General features: G+C 43.9%; 1 protein-coding gene across 5 annotated transcripts in view; it reads left to right on the top strand.

Moving 5' to 3' along the window:
• The window catches only part of FECH (ferrochelatase), a 37,614-nt gene extending 13,091 nt beyond the window's left edge, over positions 1 to 24,523 (top strand). For 4 of the 5 annotated variants that reach the window (XM_042910580.1, XM_042910579.1, XM_042910578.1 and 1 more), the window contains 8 exons: positions 185 to 333; positions 7,723 to 7,857; positions 11,386 to 11,492; positions 14,778 to 14,876; positions 18,599 to 18,706; positions 19,138 to 19,302; positions 22,624 to 22,683; positions 23,163 to 24,523. In XM_042910580.1, the coding sequence (XP_042766514.1) occupies positions 185 to 333; positions 7,723 to 7,857; positions 11,386 to 11,492; positions 14,778 to 14,876; positions 18,599 to 18,706; positions 19,138 to 19,302; positions 22,624 to 22,683; positions 23,163 to 23,297 (958 nt within the window). In that variant the 3' untranslated portion in view covers positions 23,298 to 24,523. Of the gene's footprint in view, positions 1 to 184; positions 334 to 7,722; positions 7,858 to 11,385; positions 11,493 to 14,777; positions 14,877 to 18,598; positions 18,707 to 19,137; positions 19,303 to 19,607; positions 20,275 to 22,623; positions 22,684 to 23,162 lie in introns of those variants that run through there. The other variant, XM_042910581.1, reaches the window with a different exon arrangement.
• The last annotated feature ends 561 nt before the right edge of the window (positions 24,524 to 25,084 follow it).

The raw sequence follows: 25,084 nt of genomic DNA, 5'->3' as shown, positions 1-25,084 counted from the left end.
TTTGTTTTCTTGTCTCTAATCGAGGCCAAAAGAGCTGGCTGTCGTCAATGACCTCAAGCCTCTATTTTTAAAGGCTTGATCTTCTTAGGCTCTTCTTACAATTTTGCTTATCTTTTCTATTGAGTAGTTTCTGAGGTTGCTAAGGTGGAACAAAAGCCACTTACCTACCTGTTAAATGATTTAGTAAGCTGGCACCAATCATCGCCAAACGCCGGACCCCCAAAATTCAGGAGCAATACCGCAGGATCGGAGGCGGGTCCCCCATCAAGATATGGACTTCCAAGCAGGGAGAAGGCATGGTGAAGCTGCTAGATGACTTATCCCCCAACACAGGTACAGTGTTTCTTCACTAACATCTCAGTTTTGTTCTTTCAAAGTAGGTACAAAGTTCCAAATGCTATTGGACGGAACATGGAGTTCTGTCGGTTTGCGGGGGTTCCTACATGGCATGTGATCACTTAGCTCAGTTCTCGAGGCACTATCCTGGCCTTGGCTGTGGAGCCTGTTCCTTCCTTATGTTAGATATGGAAGAGCCCAAGGTTTGGAACATTGGTTTCAAAAGGAAGCTTGGTGTGTGTGTGAAGTTGGGCTAGGTTATAAGGAAGAGGCCACATCCCATGTATACAAGATGCGTATGTCATTGCTCTGGAAAGAAGTCTTGGGGCTGCTGTCACTGCTTTTTCTTTCTGTGTGGAGAGATGATTCGATCAACAGAGCAGAATTAGCTGCCGTCGTGCAGCCGCGAGACCGTAAGCATCTTCAGCGACTGTTCTTGGCTCTCGGCAACACCAGCTAGCGCGAGGTCCTGAAAAGAGGATTGTGCGTGTCTGGAGACTGTCCTCCGAGAACTGCTAAGGCAGAATAATAATGTGCAGAATGCAGCAGTCACTATAGGAATGAATTGTAAGTGCCGTGTTTAATTGCATTCCAGACGCCATTGATTGTGGGACCCACCATTGTTTTTATATATACTAAGACAAAAACTCTGCCGGGTAGTTTTGAGACCACGTCTGTTGCGGGTGTGCACCAGTATGAGAAATGTTCAATCAAAAAATGTGCATGTTAGGACACATGAGATACATTCATTACAGATACATCTTGGGGCTTCCAGATCAGGACAGGCGTGTGACACAGTGGCCACCCTCAAGGACAGTGGCCCCACCAGGCAGGCCCAAAAGCATTTCCCTCTTCTCTGAGAAAACACCTCTAAGTGTCACCTCAAGCTGCTCTCAGAAGCCACCACGTCCCATCGCACACAGGGACAAGGGCTGTAGCCCTCAGCTCATCTCACTTGGAAAATTGCTCAATCATGCTTCTGCGTATTGAGTTTGCTTCCTGCCTTGGCCGTGGCTCAAGGGCATTTCTTACTGCCGTTCAGCCACACGTCCCACAACGTCCCACAACGTATCTTGAAAATGTTAGACGAGGGACACTCACCCACCTGATAGAGAAGAAACCGTCTCTCTGGTCATTAACAGTTTATCACGATAAAAGGTTTAGTGTGAATCAGATCTGCAATTGCTCTGCTGTCTCCAGTGGACAGAGGAGGTGGCAACATGCCATTGTTTCTGTTGGCCTGGTCGTGCAGGCTCCATCACCATCGAGGACCCTAGCAGAGCTGTTAGAGTTGAAAAAGGAATGTGGATGGACGGCATCCTTCCCACCTCCTCGCCCCTCCGTGCTGGGGCTGCCGGGTTGTCCGGACCAGACAGGCCAGCCGTGGCCCCAGCCTCCTGGGTTGGCCTGGAAAGAGTCCTATGGAATGACCCGGATTTAACCCACTGCCCCACTTACTATCAGACGTCTGATTATTCCCATCTGCGGCCATCTAGTACAAAGGAAGTTGCAATCATCTAGATTCTAGGATTATTCCCTGCTTTGGCAGGGACCAAAGAATAGTAATAATCCATTTCACATTTTCATAGTCAGAATTGTGAGAGTGATTTTTAATTTTTTTTTAATGTTTTTATTTATTTTTGAGACAGAGACAGAGCATGAGCAGGGGAGGGGCAGAGAGAGAGGGAGACACAGAATCCGAAGCAGGCTCCAGGCTTCGAGCTGTCAGCACAGAGCCTGACGCGGGGCTCGAGCTCATGAACCGTGAGATCATGACCTGAGCCGAAGTCGGACGCTTAACTGACCGAGCCACCCAGGCGGCCCTGTGAGAGTGATTTTTAAAACATGAGTGATTGGTCATATGACCCTCTATTCTATAGAGACTTACGTGAAGAAGGGAGTTGATTCTTCACTATAACTTTGAGGATAAGTTTAGGGTGTCTGAGGCACCGGCAGCTCAGCGGCTTGCCTGTCCAGTCACTTTACTAATGTCCCAAGCAATCATGCTTCCTCCTTCCTCACGCCATTCACTTGCCCTTTTGCTCACTCACGTACCTGTTCGTTCACATATTCATTCCCACTTCCGTCCGTCCTTCCACCCAGCCCCACCACCGGGTATTTATAAGCACTGGCTACACGGGGGATAAAGTAGTGAGTGAGTCACACCCTTACCTTCATGGAGCTGAGCTTCCTGGTAGTTTTCACTGAGGCAGAGAGTAAATTCTCTAGGGGGCTGCTTTTAGTTCCTCTAGAACTTGGAAGTTTGTCCAGGGCCTGGTCCTGAGAGGGCTCTGGTACCGGTGACCCTGCGACCTATCGCCGTCCTCTGTGGTTCACGTTTGGAGCCCTGTGAGCAGGCAAGTTAAATTATTGCTGTCGCCTGCATGGTAGGTGGCCCCCTGACAGCTTTGGCACACCTGCTGTGGGGTTAAGGCTGTGGCGCTTAACGAGGCCCAAGAATGTCCACTCATTGATTCGTCAGTGGCACCTTGAGTGCTTCTCGGTCCTGCTTCTCGATACTGCTTCGATATTTCGGCACTTCGATACTGCTTTTCGTATTCAAAACCGCGGTTTCTACTTAGGAGCTCCCAGGCCAGTGGGAGGGACCGCCGCTGCAGGCTCGTCTGTTAAGTGACAGAGAGAAGACCTCGTAAGACTTACCGGAGAGATGCTACGTACAACGAGTATGAGGGCCGGTGGTTGCACAGAATGCAGATGTAGGAAAAATGAGGTGGCTTCAAGGCTTGGAAACTGCCTTGGGGGAGCTTTGTGCCAAAGACCCAGATTCTCAGGGGTGGCTCTGTGGCTCCTTCAGGGGCTCACCCACATTATCTAGGAAGAGATTCTGTGTACTTCACAGATGGACCTGAAGCCCAGTCACAAAGACCCAGGTGCCTCACCCCATTGGTATGGCTTTTCCTTTCCGCTTTCTGGCTTCTCTGCCTCTCCTCTGTTCCTGTCCTTCTTCTTCCTCCTCCCTTCTCCTACTTTCCTACAAAATTGTAAAGTATACTTTTTTTTTTTTTTTTTTAATATTTTTAATGTTTATTTACTTTTGAAACAGACGGAGACAGAATGTGAGTGGGTTGGGGGCAGAGAGAGAAAGACACACAGAATCTGAAACAGGCTCCAGGCTCTGACCTGTCAGCACAGAGCCCGACGTGGGGCTCGAGCTCACGACCTGTGAGATCATGACCTGAGCCGAAGTCGGATGCTCAACCGACTGAGCCACCCAGGCGCCCCTAAAGTATACTTTTAAACTGTGTCTATTTGTTTATTGGGAAAGATTCTCTTTCGGCAAAACAATGTGATGATAATGGACGGAAATGTTTCAAGCTCTCATTTTTAAAAAAAGTTTATTTTATCTGTTTTGAGAGAGAAAGAGAGGGAGAGAGAGAGAACATGCATACGGAGGGGGTAAGAGCAGAGACAGAGAATCCCAAGCAGGCTGCACGCCGTCCTCACAAAGAACGATGAGGGGCTCAAACTCCATGAACCTCAAGATCATGACCTGAGCCAAAATCAGGAGTTGGACGCTTAACTGACTGAGCCACCCTGACACCCCTCAAGCTCTCATTTTTTAGGGAAGTAGTTGTGGCTTGGTGGCTGGTATAGAAATTGCAGCTTGCACTGGCTTTGCATAGAATTGACTACTAACTCACAGGGTCAGTTTTATGAGGGAATATAACTTGGAACTGGTTTCATGTGGCTACACCACATTATAGGAATTTAGGGAATACAGAAGGAAATAAATGAGAAGTATAATCATTTCACAAAAGTAAATCTAAAATACATTCAAAAGATGATCGTTTAGTTACGTAGAATCTGACCGCTTTTCACGAAGCCGTACGTGCTATCCTGTAGAACTCTGTTCTTTTTTTTTTTTTTTTTTTTTTTTTTTGTAGAACTCTGTTCTTTACAGGATGCTTGATGGGGAGGAGGGTGGCTCCTTTCAGACGGGGCTGGCTTCCCTAGTCCTGGTTGTAGGACTTTAGGCAGATGACTTACCCCACGAAGCAGCATCTTGAAAATGGGGGTGGTAACAGAGCCCCACTTCTGGGATCATTGTGAATATTCAATACGATAATCCCGAAAGGCATCAGCCTGGGGCAGCGTATGTGACAAAAATTCCTTAACTGTGAGCGTTTAGTATTATTCGTCCAGGGCATAGGGCTCGTGATGTGATACAAATTAAAAAGCATTATGCTATATATTTCACACCTTTCTCTCAAAGAGTCACGCACAAATCAGACATTTGAACTGTTATGGAGCTAAACTGATGGGCTGGAAATGAATGAAGTTTCACTGTTCAAAAATCCAATTCTGAGTTCTTTTTTTTTTTTTCTTTTCCTGGGTCTCACCAAAGACTGTTTGCTGGGCAGTGGCTCCAAGGGTGGACTAGGCTGGGCCAGTGAGTCGTGTGTTTTGGTCTCACCAGAGCAGATGCGCCCCCTGCCAGCTGTGTTGGTCAACATCCGTAGGCTATTTCTGTCCCTGTGCTCCTGCCGGTGACCTCCAGCTGCGGTGTGAAACCCATCCCAACTGGCGAGGGATCTTTGGGAGACATTTGTTCTTTCCTCGGGACAGGCCCGGTCAGAGAGGGAGCACAATGCCACTTGCCTACAGTCCGCTTGTGCAGGCCATCTTCAGTGAACAGTTTAGCCAGTCTTATCTGTTCCTTCCAGAGTATTTTACTCACCCTCACTTCAGAGTGAGGCCACCACCCTGCCTTTATCTGCAAGGGTGTCCCCTCCACCTCTCTTGTCTGCAACGAACTCCCAGGCCCCAGGCATTGAGGCTGCAGCTTTTGGAAGGTGAAAAGAGAATGCCAGAAGCTGGTTGGCCTGTAGCCTTGGAGGATCTTATGGTAGAAATCTAATAATAGTATTAGCTGAAAGTAGATTAGAAAGGAAATTCCACTTCAGCCTCAGCTTAGATGCCCCAGAGCTCCTTAGAGATGGGCTCGATATGGGGTGCCTAGGTGGCTCAGTCGGTTGAACGTCCGACTTCAGCTCGGGTTGTGATCTCATGGTTTGTGAGTTCAAGCCCCACATCAGGCTCTGTGCTGACAGCTCAGAGCCTGGAGCCTGTTTCAGATTCTGTGTCTCCCTCTCTCTCTGTTCCTCCCCTGCTCACATTCTATCTCTCAAAAGTAAATAAATATTAAAAACCAAACCAAAACAAAAGAAATGGGCTTGATAGTGTGAACGTTGGCAGTTTTAGGATGAACCACATGTCCTTGAATGCTCTCATTTGGAGTTTGCTTACGGAGTCGTGCCCTCTGGTGTGTTTCAACTGCAGTTCACCATTTTAGGCAACAGAATGTAAACTTGGTGGCCTAGAAAGGACAGACAGCTGAATATGATTCTGCTTATACCCCTTCCTTCCTCTTTTTGCGGTGCCCAGCCAGAGAATGTTGGACCAGCCATCCTTCCATGTGTGCACGTACTTCTCCCTCCCACCGTCTGCTCCCGTCCTTGGGAACTTGCGCCATCGGCTGCCGGTTCCCCGTGTCCAGTCACTGTGGAATGTTTTATACAGATAGGTGAACAACGGGCGGTTCTCTTTTCCTTCACTTCAACCGGAATGTTTCTCTTTTCCTTCTTGGGGCAGTTTAGTGTCCTGTGCTTAGTGGCAGCCGCTGCTAATGCTTGGACAGTAGCATCATCTTGGTTCTGTTATTATTTAATGTTTATGTAGTGTATTCTCAGTATCCTCTCTGAGTGTGAGTTGGGCGTTATCCTATGAAATGACAGGTAATGTGAGGAAACTTTCAGTTTTATGATTTTATAAATGCCTAAGAAATTGTGTGGCGGTGGGTACTTTAAAAAAAATTTTTTTTTAATGTTTATTCTTGAGAGAGAGAGAGAGAGAGCGTGAACAGGGGAGGGACAGAGAGGGAGAAAGAATCTGAAGCAGGCTCTGGGCTCTGAGCTGTCAGCTCTATGTGGGGCTCGAACCTACGAACCGTGAGATCATGACCTGAGCTGAGGTCGGACACTTAACCGACTGAGCCACCCAGGAACCCCTTGTGGTGGATACTTTTAAGATACAGGACAAAAAGATGGAGAAGGACAAAGGAGGGACAGGAGAAGGTGTTTGTAAGGAACACATGGGAAGGAGTGCAAAGCTGTGCACTGAGTTGGGCTGTTTAAGTGCTCGGAACATTTATTTCAAATCTGAATCAGTGCCCCCAGTTGTGTGTGTGTGTTTCAAAATATTTATTTTGAGAGAGAGAAAGCGAGCATGTGAGCAGGGGTGGGGCAGAGACAGAGAGAGAAAATCCCAAGCAGTCTCCATGCTGTCAGAGCAGAGCTCCATGCAGGGCTCGAACTCACAAGCCTGAGATCATGACCTGAGCTGAAACCAAGTGTCGGATAGTTAACTGACTGAGCCACCCAGGTTTTTTAACCCAGTTAAAAAAAAAATGTTTATGTATTTATTTTGAAAGAGAAAGAGAGCAATAGTGAGTGCAGGTGCAGAAGGGAGAGAGAGAGAAAGAGAGAGAGAGAGAGCGAGAGAGAGAATCCCAAGCAGTCTCTGCTGTCAGCCCAGAGCCCAACATGGGGCTCCATCTCATGAACCAAGCACAAGATCATGACTTGAGCCAAAATCCAGAGTCAGATGCTTAACCGACTGAGCCACCCAGGCGCCCCCTCAGTGCCTCCAGTTTAAGCTTTGTTGTTGGGTTTCCTTAATCTATTAAATGAGGAGAATCATTTCAGTCATTTGTTATCCACGCATTTCTGTTGGGTATCCCAGAGCTTAACTGGGCGACCTGGAATCTGAGGGAACAGGAAGAGGGAACCGCGGGTGGTGGAAACAGGCTGGGGGGCATGGAAGGGGGTAGGCTCTGGAGTTGGGGAGACCCACATTAAATTTCAGCTCAACCACCTGTGAGGTGTGACTTTGGATAGGTTCATGAACCCCTGAGAGTTTCAGTTTCCTTATCTGAAAAATGGGGTGTAAGTGAAAGAAAAAATACAAGCAAAGCCTCCATCAGTGTCTGGTATGTAAGAGGAGGCTGAACCTCAGGAATAAGTGTCAGTTCTTCCTTCCTTTGAGTCTCTCTTATCTCAGCCAAGAGCAGAGAATAAGGAACAGAAGCTTGAATTTTAAAAACTGCCGTGCTAATTAAGTAAAGGGGTGTGTGTGTGGCGGGATGGGGGGTGGGGGAGTTGATCCCAGAAAATAGTGATTAAAAGTCCACGCACTAGCTGAAGACTGGATAAGATCCAAGGAATATTCTAAACTTACCCACATTATCAGCCTCAGAGGAAATTAGGTTAACTGTTCTTTGTTCCGGGCTTTGCATTATGTTTGGCGACTCCAAGGAATCTATATAAAGATTAATACTTTCTCCTCTCCACACATGCTTTCTAATAGCTCCTCACAAATACTATATTGGATTCCGGTATGTCCATCCTTTAACAGAAGAAGCAATTGAAGAGATGGAGAGGGACGGGATCGAAAGGGCTATTGCCTTCACGCAGTATCCACAATACAGCTGCTCGACCACAGGTGAGCCTTCCCCTTGGCGGCGGGACGGTGGGTAGGGATGGCCCCGGCAGTGGTAGCGGGGGGACCTGGGTGCGGAAGGAAAGGATAAATCATTTTCAATTTGAATGGCAAATCCAGCCCGTCTGCTTTAAACACGAGAGTTCAGGTCAGTCCATTTGAAATCTCATGGTTCATCTGTCCCCTGAGTTATGGGCCAGTCGGCCGGGAATTACAAACGGTGGGTGGAAGGCGGTCTGCTGCTGGTCCTCCAGTGCAGTTGTGTAATGGATCAGCGATGAACCTTAAGCCGCTTTCTATGTTTTCGTAATAAACCTTACTTTGATGGCAACCCTAGTATTCTTATTAACGTAACAAAGGTGATGGCTGCTTCCATTTTGAAAGTGGAGGTGCCCAGGTAGCACTAGAGATATTGGTGTGTGTTTGTGTTAAGCTTCATTTGTGGGCTGACTTACTGGTTAAACCAAAGCCCAGCCCGAGGTGCCCTTTGTAAACTTCTCTCCGCGTTCTAAACTTTGGAAAATATTACCGTGTGTTGCTTACTATGTATTTAGCTGGAGCTGGAGAAAATAATCATGTGTTCTGTTCTCTGTATCATTGGTAATAGGTAAAGCTTCTTACTGTTGCCCACAAATACATTTGTTTGCCTTCTGTTTCAAGGATGGGGATCAGCATATTTTTACTCCCAGATTGCTTTTGGATGTTGGTCCATCTTATTTCTATAACTGTAAAGAAAAACAAAAGGCTGTTGGAGGAAATATTCAAAAGCTGTTGTGTGCCTTAAATGTTTGTTCAGAGCCCCTATGAAAATGCCTGAGTTTTCAGACACCCTCAAGAGTTTGAGTTGTGACTTCTTTTGGAAATATACCTCTACAACTTAAAATGTCTGGTAACATGTTATTGGATAATGAATCAGATTTTATAAATTTCTAAGCATACTTTTGCGTTGCTTTAAAAAATATACCTCAAACGTAGATGTCTGCTCTAAAAATCAGACAAGTTAAGAAGATGATTATTTGTATGACAGAGGATTGACTACGGGTTTCATTTCACAGCTGACTCTACCAGTATGTTTCAGGTGTTGGTGAGTTTTACTGGTACACCTCTTGCGAGAGGGCAGGTACATTTCACTTCTGAGACGCGAAAGCTCTTAGAAAGCACATCCATTCTTTGAGACCATGAGAGTGTTGTTTACCCGTTGTGTCATTTAGACACACATATTGTTGGGGCACAGCCAGTATAGGCTATGTATCAATCACATACAATTGTTTTGGTTCTGTTTTCTGCTTAATTACTACTTCTGCTAGTTTAGCAAATGTTTCTGAGTGGCCCTGAAGAACTAATGTGGCTTCCAGAAGTCCTTTTGTGGCTTCAGAAGTCTTGAAAATGATATTCACCTGTAAAATGTGGCCTGCAGTATGAGTGTGATGGTGACTTCTCCAGGATTTCTGGAGAGATTGTTTTTGAGCCGGCAGCAGACTCAATTTGGATTTATCTGACTCGCTGTATTCCAGAATGGAACTCATTTATCTTTCTGAAAATTAAGTTTTAGGCTAAGTGTACATTTGATTTAAATATGGCTGTATCCTGGCCAGTATTTTATTTTATTTTATTTTATTCTTATTTTTTATGTTTTTATTTATTTTGAGAGAGAGGAAGAGTGTGAGCAGGGGAGGGGCGGAGGAAGAAGGAGAGAGAGAATCTTAAGCAGACTCCATGCTCAGCATGGAGCCTGACGTGGGACTTGATCCCACGACCCCTGGGATCATGACCTGAGACGAAATCAAGAGGCCGACACTTAACCCGATTGAGCCACCCAGGCACCCTACCGGCTGGTATTTTAACATGGAGACATATCAGATTCACAGTCCTCGTAGTTAACAGAAACCAGAGGATGGGTATTGGGAGGCAAAGAAACACTTTGGAACATTTGCCCTATGTTAAGATTGAGGAAGAGGCTCTGTGTTAGGGTGAGTTGCATAGGATTAGCCTTAGCCCCAGCGCCAGCTCCACTAGGCCAAGAAAATGTTGAATTGTGTGGGTACCACCTGCCTTCCTTCAGTCTTTGAGTTTTTGTGATTTTGACCTCGTGGTTAAAAAGACAAGTTTTGGGGTGCCTGGGGTGGCTCATGCGGTTAAATGTCCGACTTCGGCTCAGGTCATGATCTCACGGTCTGTGAGTTTGAGCCCCACGTCGGGCTCTGTGCTGACAGCTCAGAGTCTGGAGCCTGCTTCGGATTCTGTGTCTTCTCTCTCTCTCTATGCCCCTCCCCCACTCGCACTGTCTCTCTCTCTCTCTCTCTCTGTCTCAAAAATAAGTAAACACTGGGGCGCCTGGGTGGCGCAGTCGGTTAAGCGTCCGACTTCAGCCAGGTCACGATCTCGCGGTCGTGAGTTCGAGCCCCGCGTCAGGCTCTGGGCTGATGGCTCGGAGCCTGGAGCCTGTTTCCGATTCTGTGTCTCCCTCTCTCTCTGCCCCTCCCCAGTTCATGCTCTGTCTCTCTCTGTCCCAAAAATAAAATAAAAAACGTTGAAAAAAAAAATTAAAAAAAAAAAAAAAAAAATAAGTAAACACTAAAAAAAAAAATTTAAAAAAGACAAGTTTTGTTAGAGTACTTGTAAGGAGTTGGTCTCCATTTAACTTACTCTGGGAAATGATGAAAATCTTGTAGAAGCAGGTAGAAATAAAGAATGCTCACGTAAACCTTAACAGTCTGCTCTCAATAAGATAGTATTCTTATCAACAAGTCATTTAGGGGCACCTGGGTGGCTCAGTCCACTAAGTGTCCAACTCTTGATCTCAGCCCAGGTCTGAATCTCATGGTCGTGAGTTCAAGCTTTGTATTGGGCTCCACACTGGGTGTGAATCTACTTAAAAAAAAAAAAAAAAAAAAAAAGAACCCAAGTCACTTTAAAAGATGGCTGTAAAGCTTTTATTGTAACGTAGAAAATATGAATCACATCATATTAAGTAAAAATATCCTAAGTACTCGGGATACAAAATTGCATACATACTAAAATGACAACTTCGTGAAACAAAATAGCTATAAAGGAAAGTAACTAGAAAGAACTGTGCTGGAGTAAAATGATGAGTGTATTAGCATGCTGGGTCATGGCCAGTTTCTTTTTTCCTTTCTTCCCTACCTCCTACATTTCCTGCTGGGGTTGATTACCTTCATAATGTGTGTGTGTGTGTTGGGGTGGGGTGGGGGAATTAACATGCTTTTGGTTGTTACAACTGGTCTCTGCAAATAGCGACTGCTCATATTTCATAAATACTCTGCTGTCGTGTTTCTCACTAGAAATGGCCTCACTGGTCTTTGAAAAGCCATTGAAATTGATTGCTTTTTAGTGATCTCCATTTGCAGGGTAGTTAAATCTATATGCATTTTAGAGCATTGAAATAACTGCGATTAGACTGATTCAGTATAGAAGCAGTTACCTATCTTGACCTTACTGCCTTCCCTAGTCTGTTCTTTATTTTCACTATAATCAACGCACATCTACTACGTGGTCCCCTGTTTGTTTCAGGCAGCAGCTTGAATGCCATTTACAGATACTATAGTGAAATGGGAAGGAGGCCTGCGATGAAGTGGAGCACAATTGACAGGTGGCCCACACACCCCCTCCTCATTCAGGTAAGCCAGCCCCTGCCAGCAGCTTCCGTCAGCCCAGCTTCCAGCGTGGGTCAGGTTCTGGTCCCTGCCTCGTTTGTGGCGTCCCTCTGAGCCTCACCGTTCTTTTGTTTAAATGGTGTGCTGAGATTAAAACACAGTATTAGAGTCTTCATTTATTATGACAAGAGAAAATAATTATAAAGGTTTAAAGGTTAGAGTCTTTCCTTTCTTCACATTAACAGTGTTAGTTCCAAACTGTAGCAGAATTGTGTCCTGAGTTTTGTGTTTCCCAATAACCAGGACATTAAAGGTTATACGAAGTGTTTCCATTAATTTACATAACTGGGTGACCAAGAGATCCTGTATTTTCTAAAGCCTTTAAAATGACAAAATGTTTGAAAATTTTTTAAAGGTACTAAATCTACACATTCTGACATGAAAGTAGATTTAACATTTCAATTGAGAAAGTCATGTATTAGAAGAAATTTCACATTTTGCCTACACAATTATATTTCCATCAACAGGTGCTTGATTTTTGGAGAATCAGTTAAAACTATAATTCAGAAGCCAATAGCTTTGAATTGGTGTTATTATATCCTTTTTTGCCATTTGTACAAGAGTACTATTGGTAATTACCCTAAAACGTACAAATATAGTTTTTTTTCTGTCCAAGGACGCTTCTGCCTGTGAGTTAGTTTAGGTAGGAGACATATTAAGTGATTCGGGTTTCATCCAGTCTGTTTCACTCTGTGGACATTCTGTGGAAAGATCCCAGGTTAACATCTTTTTTAAAAGCCTGGAGTCGCTTAAAATCTCTACCACTAGATGGTGCTAGACATTGTTTAAAAGCAGGCCTGCTCTTCCCCTGGAGCAGGCCAGGTTCCTTGGGCACCAAGGTGATGTCAGGGGTTAACACTTAGATTGAAAAACAGTTTTAAGTGCAAATGAAAAGAAGGTGCCTTCCCTTAGAGAGAGGTGTGGTTGTGGTCTCAGTGCCCTTTGCTGTACTGCTGGGTCCAGATAGCCCCGTATGCTCTATTTTGCTCCCGGAGGCCTGTGGGTGGGAATGAGGGGTTTCAGGTCAGCACCGACATGTGGTAGCAGAGAACGGAGGGATCTGCACAGCATCTGCCTGCCCTGATCGAGTGAGTAATTAGATTTGCATTAAAATTCAGCCCTTTGAAAAGGGGGGAAGCAGAAAGATGGAAAGGTCTCTTAACTGAGGAAGTCTCCCTTCACAAAATGAAAGGGAATTTTAGAGGTATTTATCTGCCCTCCTAGATGGTGTGATTGAAGGCTCTGAGAGCCGCCTGCCTCTTTCATTCTGCAGAGAGATCGCACATCGAAAATACCGCAGATGGATTTGGGATGATTTAAGTAGCACTTCGGCTGGCCCATGGCTCCTCAGTTTTGACGGTGTTAGCGTCTGTTGTAAGCCGTAACAAATTGTGTTTCTACTTGTAGTTCTGTGAGCTGAGAGAAGGAAAAATACTAAGATTTTTGGGAAGTGGAAGTTTATAGATAGGCTTGATTCTTAACATTATGTAAATGACACAAGGAGATTTGCTATCCAGCAGAAACTTTAAAAAAAGTCAAAGCCTCAACTAATTTGAAACTAAAAATAAAATTAAAAACTAACACTAAAAATACTCTTACTCTACGTTTCTACCTGTTATAGGTAGTAATTACTTGAAGCAGTCTTTTTACTACTGTTATCTCTAATATTGCTGTTTATCTAGCTGCTGGGGTAATTGGAGTAAACACATATTCTAGTCTCCTATGTAAACTTGACAGTGGGCCTCCTTACCTGGGCCACTGTCCCTCTAAACATGATCCTTTCTGAACGTCCTTAGTGTCCAAACAGTGCAAAAACCACTGGTTTTGTGTATGTCTAATCTTACTACATTTACTCTGTAGATAAATTATAAATTTTGAAAAGGAAACTCTCTAGGCACCTTCTTGTACCTTAGCGCATTTATTTACCAAACTTTGAGCATTTGGGAAGGTTAATAGTATCTCAGTATTGATTAGGGAATTTATTTGCCCTTCTTATGGTATTAGCCATTGATATGTCAAAATACCAACACAGGCAAATGTACGCGGTCCTGGTAAATCATCCTTTATAATTTTTTAAAAACCATTGTATTTGGAAATCAGTTTAAACATGCAGAAAAGTTACAAGACTAAGTATAGTACAGAACTCTACTCTTTGCCTAGATTCACGGATTATTAACACTTATTCCACTCGCCAGCATTTGCATCCTCTGTGTGTGTGCATGTGTGTGCATATATACGTGTTTTTTCCCCGAACCTTTTGAGAGTAACTTACATCTATAAAATCACCCTTTCCATCGAAATAGCAGGAATAGTCTCTTCTGTAACTGTGACACAATATTCAGCCTCAGTAAGTTTAACATTGATACTTAAATTTATCTAATCTGCACTCATATTCCAGTTTTGTCAATTGACCCATTAATGTCCTTTGTAGCATTTGCTTTATGAGTTAAATGACAAGGAATGATTAAAGCGCGAGATGAAAGAAAGCCTCTTCAGATCGGGTATTTCAGCACCTGTTGATGTAAATCGGAAAGAGCCAACTAGACGGAGGGAATTAACTGGTCTGGTAGACAGAGATTTGGAGGCGGAGGCGGGCCTGCCTTGTAGCCCAGGTCCCGCAGATGTGACTGAATGGGCCCCCACGTCGGCCGCCTCTTCCCCCCTCTGTGAATTTAATGAGAGTTGTACAACCTCTCGTCTGTTGTTATGAAGGTCGTTATGAAGATTGACTTAGCGAGGATGCTGGGCTCAGAAGGAAAAGGTCGTAAAAATAGAATAGTATTTTCTTATTCCTCTACTATTTCTGTCTAATGTGTTTTAATGTGATAGGCCTGAAAGCCAAACTAAGGAAGATTTAGAAAGACCCCGTAAGCTGTTTTCCTGCTAACCGAGCAAATGAGAGATCTTAAAACAACTTCTTCCCATCTGTGTTTCCTTTCCATCTGGAAGTGTGCCCTGTTCCTCCCGAGGGGAAGCAGATCCAGAGCGTTCATTTTCAGTGAGCCATTAGCGAGCTTTAGAAGTTTCCCATCAAATTCCCTAGGCCCCTGAAACCGTTACGAGCCATTTTGATGATGAACCACGGCAAGAGGAGGCTGTACTGTTGGCAATTTTTTAAAAAGAGAGTTCCAGTTTTTGAGGGTTGCCATGAAATTTCTTGTTGTACCTCTCATTTCAAAAATATTTTCTTTTCCTTCCATTTCTTTCTTCCCAACTCCTTCTGACCCTCGTTTCTTGCTGCTCCCGCAGTGCTTTGCAGACCACATCGTGAAAGAACTGGACCACTTTCCACCTGAGAAGAGGAGTGAGGTGGTCATTCTCTTTTCTGCTCACTCACTGCCCATGTCTGTAAGTAAGAACGTTTTGTTGGATGACCTAGAGGTAGAGGATTTCTGAATGCGTAAACGGGACCCACCTTCCAGAACATCCTGAGCCCAGTGCAAGGACGAGTTCTAAAATCTCAGACTTCACCTAGGTGCTACCTGTAACTAGACTCATTCCTGGAAACCGAGTAATAATTCATTCAAATTATAATGTTGTGAATAAATATTGTCTTATGAAACCTCTTTAAACGATAACTTGGCGGTGGGTTGTAGAGGAGTTTTCCTATACGTGAACAGGCGGAGCAGGTAGAGGAAGGCTGCTGTTACCTGCCCCGTTGGAGGAGCGCACCCGATTTTCAGTCAGTATCTTGCACTGAAGAGCCTCCGTTCACACTCCGTCCTGTTCTTTTGTCAAGACTTGACAGGGGCTGTTTGAACTCCAGGAAATGATTACAGTTTCTAATTTGCTGAGACCAGAGCCCACGTTTTAGCGAGTGAGTATGGCGTGTATCGAGTGGTCATCTGGTTATTCCCCAGTTTATCACGCTGCGCCGGGTGTTCTCGAAAATACCGCCCGTGTGCCTGAGCTGTCGCCCGTTTGCCAACGAGAACGATGGAGCCAGTGCGCTGCAGGGTATAGAGATGTGCGTGGAATAAGCGGCCAGTTTCATCAGCTCAGAACTATCACTGTGCCCTAAGCACATTGCTTTCAAAGCCAGAGAGGCGAAGAATTACGTCTTCGTAGGTGTTAAGGGTTTAACTCCAGAGTTAATGGAGTTAACCCCAGTGCCTGGGGCCACCCCTCTAATCTGTCTTTACTGCCACCTGGTGGTCACGGGGGTCGAGCCCTGACAGCTCTCCCCCTCCTGCGTTCAACGGAGCAGGTGCCGGTGCAGCTGGAGGAGGCTCGGAAGTATGTTCCTCCCTTCTGGAAGCCTGCCTGTTTTACTCTAACAAGTTCATACTCTCTCTTCTGGTATCACGCAAAGCCTCTTCGCGTGCCCCTCTGGCCGCATCCTTTTCACAACTGTCCTAGGTGTGATGGGGCCGTGTCTGACGTGCCAGACGGAAGCTCTTGGGCTGGAGGGGGTGAGGTGGGGCGGGGGGGGGGGGGGGGGGGGGGGGGGAAGGAAGCACGTTTTTGCACGTGAACGATTCCAGGTGCTGCCTTCCCTTCCTTCAGTCACTCCCCCATCCTTCCCTCCGGGCCCGGGCACCCTGTTGCCAGGCTTCTCTGCTGCGCGGGCTCCCGTGTGGGACCGGGCTGTGCCATGAAGTCGCGAGGATGAGGGAGGGTGGGGAAGACGGGGACTGTCAAGGAAGCAGACTGTTCTAGCAGGCTTCTCTTTTTCCCTGTACTTGCTGCTGCTCACCCTTCCTTCTTGATGACTTTTCAAAGACTTACTATTTGGAAGTAATTTTGGACTTACAGAAAAGTTGAAAAATAGTACAGAGGGTTCGTGGGTATATGTATAGACATATATATATACATATACACACACGTATATACATATATGCATACATATACACACACATACACCCTTCCCTTTGCGTCTCCTCATGCCAGCATCTGCACAACCGCAGTTCGGTGACCCAGACTGGGACCCTAACGGCGGTGCACTGCTGTGAGCCAGGGGCCAGGCTTTCTCAGGCTTCAGCATCGTGTCACGTTGTTATGTCTCCTCGGGAGCCCCCAGTCCCTGACAGTCTTCACGCTTTTCTTGTCTTTTGTGACCTTGATATTTTTGAAGAGTGACTTCGTGGAATGTCAGTTATTTTGCATCTGGATATGTCTGGCATTTTCTTTTTTTTTTTTTTCTTTTAATTTTTTTTTTTTTATAATTTACATCCAAATTAGTTAGCATATAGTGCAACAATGATTTCAGGAGTAGATTCCTTAGTGCCCCTTCCCCATTTAGCCCATCCCCCCCCAAACCCCTCCAGTAGCCCTCTGTTTATTCTCCATATTTAAGTCTCTTATGTTTCTGTCCCCCTTCCTGTTTTTATATTATTTTTGCTTCCATTCTCTTGTGTTCATCTGTTTTGTATCTTAAAGTCCTCATATGAGATTTTTGTCTTTCTCTGACACATTTCACTTAGCATAATACCCTCTAGTTCCAAGCACTTAGTTGCAAATGGCAAGATTTCATTCTTTTTGATTGCCGAGTAATACTCCATTGTATATATATACCACATCTTCTTTATCCACTCATCCATCGATGGACATTTGGGCTCTTTCCATACTTTGGCTATTGTCGATAGTACTGCTATAAACATGGGGGTGCATGTGTCCCTTCGAAACAGCACACCTGTATCCCGTGGATAAATGCCTAGTAGTGCGATTGCTGGGTCGTAGGGTAGTTCTATTTTTGGTTTTTTGGGGAACCTCCATACTGTTTTCCGGAGTGGCTGCACTAGCTTGCATTCCCATGTCTGGCATTTTCTCACGATTAGGTTGAGGTTATGTAGTATGGGGAAGAACACTCCATGCTGATTGGTCCTTCTCAGTGCATTGTATTTGGGCACATGATAATAACACGTCTTACTACTGGTGATGTGATCCTTGGCCTTTTGTCTGAGGTGGTACCTGCTGGGTTTGTACATAGTAAAGTTACTCTTTTTCTCTCTGTAATTTAAAATATCTTAGGTGAGATAATTTGAGACTAGGCAAATGCTTTCTTTTTCCTAGACCTTTGCTCACTAATTTTAGCATCCTTCAATAGATCTTGCCTATAGTGATTATTTCTATGTTGTTCTAATGGCGACTTTATATTTCCCTCATTCATTCTGCATTTAGGTTTCTAATGCTAATGGCTTTTTAACTAACTTTTGGTAATATCATAAAATAGTTTATCCAGATTTCACTTCAACAGTATTTATTGAGCACTGTTCTATCGACTGTATTCTAAGTACTGTTTTATCCACTGTCTATCCATTGTCGTAGGATATGGGAATGAACAAAATAGACAAAAATCTTTGTCCCCAGAGAGTGGGGGTGGGGGACAGATAATAACCATATTACAGAAAAAAAATAGTATGTTATGTCAGAAGGTAATAAGTATTGTGGGAATAAATAATATTTAGTTAGATAGTATATAATAAATATTATTAAATAAAGCAGTATAAGGGATTGTGGAGTCAGTACACAGCTAAATGTTAAAGCAGTAAAAATAAAATTCCTATTGAACATTTTCAAAAGTATTAACAAGCTGTTGTGTCAGGACCAGTTATCAGACGCTTGCTGTGCACAAAACATTTGCCTTGCAGTCCGTTGCTGTGGGGAAAGTGGGAAAAAAGGAATTTGAAGGTATAGGTCATATTCTCGAGGAGCCTGGTGTGTGAACCCATGAGCTGCTTCTCTCTTCTGTCTTACTCCACCAGCATTTGCCCCTTCTGTGAAGCTGGTGCCGTGGATTCCACAGGTCCAGATGCCGTCCACACAATATTCTCGATTCCCGCTTTCCGTATTTCAGATGGGGAAACCGAAAGACCCATCCTCCCTCGTTAGACATCAATCTCCTACGAATAACAGAGAACATAGAATTTGACATATTCCTAGCTACTTAGAGAGGCGTGAATGCGGTGTTCTCCTTTGGCCCATGAGGAAATAGACCCGAGGAAGTTTGGCAATTGAGGGCAGAAGACAGTGGGGAAGGTCCCCGGCTTACACGGTCACACCGCACAGTCCAAGGCTCTTGGACCCCTTCGCAGTGTTGGCGACTGAACACCCATGTGTCTCTGCTGCAGGTGGTCAACAGAGGGGATCCCTATCCCCAGGAGGTGGGCGCCACTGTGCAGAGAGTCATGGATAAGCTGGGTTACTCCAACCCGTACCGACTGGTTTGGCAGTCCAAGGTAGGTGGCTTCCATACGTTTACAGTCAGCTTTTCTGAGGACATCTATTTTAGGACTTAGTTATGAAATGATTAGATTTGGCTCTTTCACATATGCAGAATGTTCTATCACCTGGTGGTTCACCATGAGCAGAAGGAACTCTGCAGGCAGGTCAAATGGAGGGGAAGTCAAGCAACTAGTTGAATTTCATTGATTTAATGTGTTATTTGCTTTTAGTTGTAATGGCAGAAATTGTTACTTATTTATATTATGCCGACTTCTAGAAGGATTCGAGCTTAACAGAGAAATAGCAAAACCCACTAATGCGAATGTCAAGCGTGGCCCTCACTCTCAGCAGCATGCGGGTGTGCGTCCGGGGCGGTGGGCTGTGGCGTGTCACAGACACGGGGCAGAAAGGGGTCCCTGTGTGTGTTCATTCTCCTTTCTCACAGGTTGGTCCGATGCCCTGGCTGGGCCCTCAAACAGACGAGACCATCAGAGGGCTTTGTGAGAGGGGGAGAAAGAACATTCTTTTGGTCCCGATAGCGTTTACCAGCGATCACATTGAAACGCTGTACGAACTGGACATCGAGTACTCTCAAGTTCTGGCTAACGAGGTAAATGTGATTATTGGTTCCATTTGTAAGTTGTGATTTGTTTTGGAAGGAAACTTTCTCTGCGATGATATAATTGCATCATTCAAAAATACCGTCCGGTGGTTATCGGAGAGCAGGTGGGTGGGCGGTGAGCCAAGTAAGGGAAGGGGACTGAAGAGTACAGGCTCATCTTGACGAGCACTGAGGCACACATAGAATTGTTGAGTCACTGTACTGTAAACCCAAAACGAATATAACGCTGTATGTTAACCATACTGGAATTAGAAAAAGATTTTGAAGGGATAAAATAATATGTTCTTTGATAGATATGTTTGCCTGTACCGTGGCCTCATTGTTCCAAATAACATTTAAATTGAGTTCGTCTGAACACATTGAGTTAATTCCACGTCAGCAGAGAGGAAGCGCTTTTGTGCCTTTGTGAACCCAGGTGCCGAGCCGTGACCGGCAGCAACATCGTTTTATCTAGTTGGAGACACTGTATGTCACCTGGAAGCACTAAAGCTACATTTTCTTAAGACAGAATAATTGGACTTCTCACCAGTTTGGAGGAAAAGAATTGTACTGTGTTAGCATTCCTCTGGGCCTAATAGTGCCCTCTACTTGGGGTTTTACACGGTTTCTTGTTGGATTTTGTCATTTAGGAGAAGACCATTGAATGAACACTGAAGCAGAGTGTGTTGTCATTTCCTTGACTTCTTTGATACACTCAATTAGCCGTTTGCTACCGTGTTGTGATCAATCTGATTATTGAAATAAAGCCTACCGTCCTTAGTGTCTTATAATGTAAGATGGATGTGAGTTCTCATTCACAGTGGAGACGAACTTCCTGTTGCCCCATCTCATGACTGCGGGGGGCCGGCCCGAAACCGGAATCCAGTATATAGCATTGTTTCTATGGGGACTGTGGAAGCTCTGGGACCCCAGAAGCCCTCACCCCGCCGCCCCATCTTCTGCCAGAATTCCCGGCCCTGGTCATCCCCATGCGTGCTCGATGGAGGCCTGGCCTCAGAGGCTACCTCACTCTCTCTGGGACTGAGAATGGGTGGCACGCACGGGACAGGGTGCGAGCGGCTTGGAGAGAGCTTTAGCCGGCACGTAACCCCACGGGGTTCTGTTTATGCACGCTGGTCATCAAATGTTGAGGAAGTTGGAGGGAGTCAGTAGTTCTGATACAGAAATGATGGGAAAGCGGTTGCAGCATTGTCTGTGGACGTCATGTAATGGTGCCTTCTGTATCCCACCGTGACCTTGGCTGGTCATGAGCTTCCTAAAGAGACTTACGTGCAAATATAGTTCGTACCAGTGTGTTCGGAAAATAAGTTTTTGTATTGCATGATAATTCACAGTTGTTAACATTACTAAACCGAGATTATTCCTTAGTAATCAAATGGATTATTAGTGATGAATAGATTATCCATAGAATAAAGAAGACCATCTAGCTACAGTTTACTTCATTGTTTTGATGGGAGAATATGCTGTGTTTAAAACAACTTTCTTTAGGGGCACCTGGGTGGCTCAGTCGGTTAAGCGTCCGACTTCGGCTCAGGTCATGATCTCATGGTCCATGAGTTCGAGCCCCGCGTCAGGCTCTGTGCTGACAGCTCAGAGCCTGGAGCCTGCTTCGGGTTCTGTGTCTCCCTCTCTCCCTGCCCCTCCCCCGTTCATGCTCTGTCTCTCTCTCTCTCTCTCTGTCAAAAATAAATAAACATTAAAAAAAAATTTTAAACAACTTTCTTTAAAAAGTAGTTTGAATTTTTCCCCCAAGATGAAATTACTGCTTATCGATAATAAAAATAATAAAGAACCCAGACAATTTAGAGGAGCATCACATTGAGAGTAGAGCTCACTCAGAATCTTACCCCTGAGAGATAGTAAGTTAATATTTTAATAAAATTAAGTCCCCTTTTTTCTCTAAATGTATGTGTACTTTAAGAAAAATGGTATTCTCCTACATGTTTAACAAAAATGGTATTTTATTCATACTGTTTTGTAATCTTTTTCTTAAAAATATGTTACAGACCCAAGTCAATAAATGTAGTTAGATCTGTATAATTATTTTTAACAAATCCTTGATCAGTATGCATCAGTATGTTTCCAACTTTGTATTTTCCTAAACTGCTCTGTAATAAACATCATTTCCTTTTTACTTTTCCAATTATTTTCTTAGATAAAATTCCTAGAAATGGAATTTAAATGGTGGTAGATATTTTACTGGGTTGCCCTACAGAGTTGTATCCTGTAACTGTCGCATGAACAGTGTTAAAGACCACTGCCAGTATTGGTTTTCCTGCAGTTACTGACTTCTACATGAAGTTTAAAAAATAATTTTTTTTTCAACGTTTTATTTATTTTTGAGACAGAGAGAGCATGAACGGGGCAGGGGCAGAGAGAGAGGGAGACACAGAATCGGAAGCAGGCTCCAGGCTCCCAGCCATCAGCCCAGAGCCCGATGTGGGGCTCGAACTCACGGACCGCAAGATCGTGACCTGAGCTGAAGTCGGACGCTTAACCGACTGAGCAACCCAGGCGCCCCTCTACATGAAGTTTTAGAATACAGTCTCTTTTTAAGTTGAGAACCATGTGTTTGCTGATCTCACCATTTTCCCTTGTCAGTTGAAGTTCACTTAAACGATAAAGCAACAGAAAAGCCATCTGCATTTTAGAAAGAAGATTTTGACTACCTGAGTGAACAATAATTAGATGTTTCTTAATTATTTGGGGGATAATCAACTGGGTATTTTGGGGGAGGGAAGCAAGGATGATAGTGAAACAGTCCTCAGGTTTTATTTTGGATTTTTCTGTGTAAGAATATATTTAAAAACCCAACTCTGCATTGGATCCCATCTAGGTTCACCAGACATTAAATTAATTTACCTCTTTTGGCAATTGGAATGAAAACAGGCATAAAGATTTATTTAATTAAAGCAACATTCTGCTTAGGTAGAGTCTGTAAAAGTACGCATTAGAAAGGTAGATTAAAAAAAAAGAATGGTAAGCAGATTTGAATGACTTGAGAATTCTGTCAAATATAGCCTCGAAAACGGTTTGGAAACTAAGCACTTCTGGGAAGGTAATAGGGTGGGGGAAGGAATAGAAACTGAGAGCAATTTTATGATAACAGAGGTGAAAATCAACATCTGTGTCTGGTCCCGTGGCTGTTTTCATTTCTGAGCAGTCTGGGACCACTTTGGAAGTAAGACTTTAAGTTGTGTATGTATCTATGTCTGTTTACTTACTATGTCTGTAGCGGTTTCTTTAAAAAAAAAAAAAAGGAAAATAAAATGTGTATGTGGTTTTCCCTCTTTTTCTCATTTGATTCAGTGTGGAGTTGAAAACATCAGAAGAGCAGAGTCTCTTAATGGAAATCCATTGTTCTCCAAGGTATCTATACTGTTGCAACCATTTTCGTAGAACATATCGGAGAGTAATCCTCTGAGAAGCTCTTACAGAATATTGGTTTTCTCACATATTAGAACATTTTGAGTTCCAATTAATTACAAAAATAAAATCGAATTCCTTATGCTCTTGCTCCTTTTTCGTTTAGATAACCCCGATTTTCTTATTTTCTACCCACCTATAACTATGTCTGATTTAAGATCTGCCTTTCAGAGACCAGATTTAGCAGGTGGGGTAAGAGGATTTTCTTCTCTAAAATCTCTGTCTTAACTTTTGTCTAAGCCGAGGATCCTTAGGAAACGAAGATATTATAGAATCCAGTTCAAAGTAGCCATAACTCAGACGAAAAGAAACCCCCAGCCATAGTGATTATCTGGGCAGATGGGAGGGGGAGGGAGACGCGTGGGGAGAGAGCAGACTTGATGCTTCTGAGGAATCTTTGCTTCTTGTCGCCCGTCTTCCAGGCCCTGGCCGATTTGGTGCTGTCACACATCCAGTCAAACGAGCTGTGCTCCAAGCAGTTGACTCTGAGTTGTCCGCTCTGTGTAAATCCTGTCTGCAGGGAGACTAAATCCTTCTTCACCAGCCAGCAGCTGTGACCCCAGCCAGAGGACCCCGTGGGATTAGGCAAATGCCCAACCCCCAGATACCTCCATTGTGGAGGAGATGTATTCAGAGATCAGGGAAGAAAGTTACATTGGTATCTGTACCGCCTTTGGGCACAAATTGTGTGATTTCTTGAGGAACAGAGTCTGAAATCCTTATTGGGGTTTTCTATTTTTATATACTAATACAGGAAGCATTTATATCCCCCCTCCCTGGGTAAAGTTACCGGTTTGGAATGTCCACTGGGCTATTTAAAAACTAAGTTTTAAAAATTTATCTTAATAGATGCACACATATTTTAAATACCGATTTGGGGTTTATTGGTCAAAAAACCTGCACGGGTGATTAATGGAGAGTCCCCTCTGTGGGCTGTCAGCGTGAATGAGATCTGTTTACAGTCTTGTGCATATAGTTGTCTTGTTTTTTAAGTGAACAGACTTGACTGAAGGAAATATAATTTGAAAAGGAACTGTTACCTAATCTTTCTCTAAGCCCATGGGTTACAGAAGGCCAGTAATGAGGCAGGATGGTCACCTATAATGGCTGCTTTTTCAGCAATTAATGGTGATGTCCCCATTAACTGGTCATTGTGGTACTTACGTGTGAACCTCACTTTTCTCACCATAAAACCAAATCGAGTACAGATTCCAAAAGTGCGTTAAGATTCCCCAGGCACACAAGGCTAATAAACCTGTAGAAATCCAGCATGGGTCATTCTTGCCTGGTGAGGATCTGCAGTGTCACAGGAAAGGGGGCTCTCACTGCTTCCCGTCCCCAAGGACTGTGATGCCGGGAAATACTAACAATGGGCTTCATCTCTAAAGCTGTCCCAGAACCTGGTGAAACTTTACATGGAGCATCTTCTTTATTTTGCTTGAATGCCTTCTTTCTGCCCGTTTGTTTGAAGAATTACTTTATAAAGTTGGCTGTTTTGTAATCTTGAATTCTTTCTTAATTTATAATTTTTACCATGAAAATGATGTGACCCTGCTCTTGGAAATTTGAAAAATAGAGGGAAAAAAATCACTCTAATGCAACAGCAATTAATCATATTCTTCTATCTCATGCCAGTCTTTTCCTGTGGATATTTTTAATGCCATTGTAACCTTGAATTTGTGAGTGAAAAGTTGTTCTAAAAATGTAGAAATAATGTAAGATCAGAATCTGATCTCCTTTACTTGGATTTAAATGGATTAAAAAATCTCTGATGGATCCGTAATGAATTTGTAATGATTACCTTCTCTTTCGTCCAAGCTCGAAAACTTTGTTCTTCAAAAGAGCATGTCTTTGATGTTTTTAAAGCCAGTTCATAAAGTGGAAGTATTAGAAGAATCATAGATCTCCTATATTCAGGATTTACTGTGCTAATAAATATTATCACATCATTAAGGTGTTAACTATTTGATTCATGCTCTCTGTTAAATCAAAACTAATGCAAGTTCATTAATAATCAAACTTATTAAATAGGAGGAATTTAGTTTGTAATACAAGGAAAGAAACATGCCATCCATTTTAGTTCATAATTTTCCCACTCTGATAACAGCTATGAAATTTGAGTAATGTGCTGCTTTTTTTTTTTTTCCAAATTGGTTTTCCTATTGGCAGATTGTGTTTCCAGAGAAAGGTACAAGGCGGAGATAGTTGGCTGTTTCTGTGAGCTCTTGGGGGATTAGTTTCAAGGTAGACTGAGTCCCACAGTGAAGGCAATTCTCTGGGTTAGTGAAGGCGGGTTAGGCTTGCAGCCATTCCCCATGCTTCAGTCATGCGGAGGGCCTGCTTC

The sequence above is a fragment of the Panthera leo genome, chromosome D3 (assembly GCF_018350215.1).
Source record: "Panthera leo isolate Ple1 chromosome D3, P.leo_Ple1_pat1.1, whole genome shotgun sequence".
Taxonomy (NCBI): domain Eukaryota; kingdom Metazoa; phylum Chordata; class Mammalia; order Carnivora; family Felidae; genus Panthera; species Panthera leo.
This window is presented reverse-complemented; position numbering and strand designations above follow the sequence as displayed.